Below are 3,356 nucleotides of genomic sequence, written 5' to 3'. Positions count from 1 at the left end.
TGGGCGGGTGCACGTTCTGGACGTGGGCGCATGCGTAGGACGACGGTTGCGGGAGGTCATGGGTGATGCTGACATGCGGAGCCCGCTCGTCAGTGGGAGAGAGAGAGAGCGTGCGGGCGCGGGAGGCTGGGGCCGGCTGGCAAGCTGGGCCGTGACTGGCTGGCCTCGCCCATTTTTTCTGTTTATTTTTCTGTTCTCCTCTTTGTTTTCAGATTGAAATTTGAATTTGAATTTTCTTCAAAAGGAAAACTATTCCTAAAATCCTTTGGGAATATTCCTGGCTGGTTGAACTTTTTCTCAAAGGATTTTGACAAACTATTTTCGTCATAACTAGTGTGCCTATTTGCAAGGTTATTTATTTTCTTTGTTTGTTTTCCGTTTCATTTATTTTATCTAGAATTTTACCTATAGTTTAATTGCCTAAATTAAACTATTTTCGAACTCTGGTTCACAAGTAGGATTTAGCCCATCCCAGACCACACACACACTCTCTCTCTCTGTTTATTCTCTCTCTGTGTGTTCATCCCATCAATCAGATGAATGTTATCGGATATAGAGCAGAACGTGAAGGGTTTGTTTGCATGCACAGACAAATGAGGGCTTTGAAGCCAGCTAACCCCTACAACTCCGCCCCGCCACCAGCACACATGTCGTCGTCGCGCCTCACCATGTTGAAGGCCAACCCAACCTAGCCGGACCACCCCCAGCCCGTGCCGCCGCAGCCCTTGACCCTGCTGTCGGGATTTGATGTGGGAGCACCACCGCAGCTTGCAGCATCGCCATCCCACGCACAGGCTCGCTCCACCCGACCTCATGCAATGTAGAGGCATATTGTGTGCTCATATTGTTTTGTATCCTCTTGATGCTCTAATTTGAGCGAATAAAATCCACGTCTTGTCGAAGGATCTGCTTGTATGGTCTAATGTTTCCACCCTTTAGCCATATGTTAATATTTTGGAAAAAGGCCTCTATGAACTTTGCTTTCGGTCTGTAATCAAGTATTCAACGTCATACGAAATGATAAAAGTGGTCAGACACCGCCATCGAGATGTCTTGCGGGACGGGCGCTACTTGTAGATGTCATGTGGAGCAACCAATGGGAAACCAGGTCAAATGCTCCGGAGAAAACAGTCAATTTCGATGATGCTGAAAAACGAAGACTTGGGCATGTATTTGGATTATTATCTAACCATTCTAGATGAGTTTGACCATTGACTTTATACAAGTAATCATCGAAGAAAATCATTTCAGAAAAGGCAAAGCATAAGCATAAGCATTCCCCTACCAACCATTCGAGCAAGATCGATCCAAGCTGCCATGGCTGCCGTGCTCTCGATCTGCCTGCTTCTCGTGCTTCTCCTCGCCATCCCACTCATCCTCTTCAAGTCCAGGCGCCCGGCGCCTCGTCGTGGCCCCGGCGGCAGGGCCGCCCGGCTCCCGCCAGGGCCGTGGGCGCTGCCGGTCATCGGCCACCTGCACCACCTCGCCGGCGCCCTCCCGCACCGTGCTCTGTGCGACCTCGCGCGGCGCCACGGCCCGCTCATGATGCTCCGCCTCGGCGAGCTCGACGCCGTGGTCGCGTCGTCCCCTGACGCCGCGCGCGAGATCATGAAGACCCACGACGCCTCCTTCGCGTCGAGGCCTCTGACCTCCATGCAGCAGATGGCGTACGGCGACGCCGAGGGCCTCATCTTCGCGCCCTACGGCGACGCGTGGCGGCAGCTTCGCAAGATATGCACCGTCGAGATCCTCAGCTCCCGCCGCGTCCAGTCCTTCCGCCCCGCCCGCGAGGAGGAGCTCGGTCGCCTCCTCCGCTCCGTCGCGGCGGCTTCTGCCTCGTCTTCGCCGGTGAACCTGAGCGAGCGCATATCGGCGTACGTCGCGGATTCTACGGTGCGCGCCATCGTCGGCGGCCGGTTCAAGCAGAGGGACACGTACCTGAAGATGCTGCAGGAGGGACTCAAAATCGTACCCGGGATGACCCTTCCCGACATTTTCCCCTCCTCGCGCCTCGTGCGGCTCTTTAGCAGCGTCCCCGGCAGGATGCAGCGCCATAGCCAAGGCATGAAGCTGTTCATGGACACCATCATCCAAGAGCACCAGGAGAACAGCGGCCCCGACTGCGACGGCGACAAAGAAGAAGACTTGCTCGACGTGCTCCTGAGACTCCAAAAGGAAGGGGACTCGCAGTATCCACTCACCACTGACAACATCAAGACCGTCATGCTGGTAAGCCCCGCTTTTGCGAAATAGCCGTGCTAGAAATTCCTCCCGGAAATCCCTTGATTAATTAGCTCCTCTGTTTCTTGATTTCGTTGTTAGGACATGTTTGGCGCCGGCAGCGAGACGTCGGCGACGACGCTGCAGTGGGCGATGGCGGAGCTGATACGGAACCCGCGGGTTATGCGGAAGGCGCAAGACGAGGTCCGGCAGCAACTCGCCGGGCACGGCAAGGTGAGGGAGGCCGACCTGACAGATCTGCGATACCTTGGGTTTGTCATCAAGGAGACGCTGAGGATGCACCCGCCGGCACCACTGCTGCTGCCGCGCAGGTGCGGGAGCCCGTGTCAGGTTCTGGGCCTGGACGTGCCGGAGGGGGTCATGGTGATCGTGAACGCGTGGGCGATCGGCATGGACCCGGCGTACTGGGACGCGCCCGAGGAGTTCGCGCCGGAGCGGTTCGAGCAGAACGGGAGGGACTTCAAGGGGACGGACTTCGAGTTCGTGCCGTTCGGCGGCGGGAGGAGGATATGCCCCGGCATGGCGTTCGGGCTGGCTCACGTGGAGCTCGCGCTCGCGGCGCTGCTGTTCCACTTCGACTGGGAACTGCCAGGCGGGGTGGCGGCCGAGGATCTGGACATGACGGAGGAGTTTGGTGTCACGGCACGGCTCCGGTCTGACCTAGTCGTGGTTGGCGTCCCTCGTGTCGCCGTGGCCATGGAGTAAACGCACTTTTGGTGATGTGCATCCTGTATTTGTTTTTTGAGGTGATCCTATATTTGTTGATCCTGTGGGAGTTGATTAGCCCATCGTGCTCGTCCGTACTTTGAATTCCCCGGTCCGCTGGACTTGATGCCGCTACCGCCGTGCCGTCCGCTGGACATATCCTATTGATGTGCCCGACTACATTTGCTATGGGCTAATTTTTAGTTTATTTTAAGGCAAAACCAAACTTTATTGCTCAAAATACACATAGAGTGATATAAAAAAAAGATCATGGGTTCGACCAACCAGACGTGTCACCTCTAATCAAGAGAATGAGGAATTTTGGCTGGCCTATCAGCATCTGTATTGACAACTCGTCCTTCGAAAATGAATTGGCAGTAGAACGATGTCGTCTTCAGCTTAAACTCGTT

The 3,356-nt window shown here is 55.2% G+C and overlaps 1 protein-coding gene across 2 annotated transcripts; it reads left to right on the top strand.

Annotated features, from left to right (window-relative positions):
- Positions 1–1,141: 1,141 nt before the first annotated feature.
- On the top strand, positions 1,142–3,027 carry LOC123144315 (premnaspirodiene oxygenase). Of its 2 annotated transcripts, XM_044563408.1 has the most exons (3): positions 1,142–2,229; positions 2,323–2,454; positions 2,553–3,027. In XM_044563408.1, exons 1-3 carry the CDS (start codon positions 1,318–1,320, stop codon positions 2,898–2,900), a joined length of 1,392 nt encoding a protein of 463 aa, XP_044419343.1. In that variant the 5' UTR covers positions 1,142–1,317; the 3' UTR covers positions 2,901–3,027. The 2 variants fall into 2 exon arrangements, with proteins under 2 accessions (XP_044419343.1, XP_044419342.1); XM_044563407.1 differs by having other exon boundaries at positions 1,145–2,229; positions 2,323–3,027.
- Positions 3,028–3,356: the final 329 nt, after the last annotated feature.

This window comes from Triticum aestivum, chromosome 6D, assembly GCF_018294505.1.
Source record: "Triticum aestivum cultivar Chinese Spring chromosome 6D, IWGSC CS RefSeq v2.1, whole genome shotgun sequence".
NCBI classification, from domain to species: domain Eukaryota; kingdom Viridiplantae; phylum Streptophyta; class Magnoliopsida; order Poales; family Poaceae; genus Triticum; species Triticum aestivum.
Note: the sequence above shows the minus strand (reverse complement) of the source record. Positions and strands in the feature narration are given on the sequence as shown.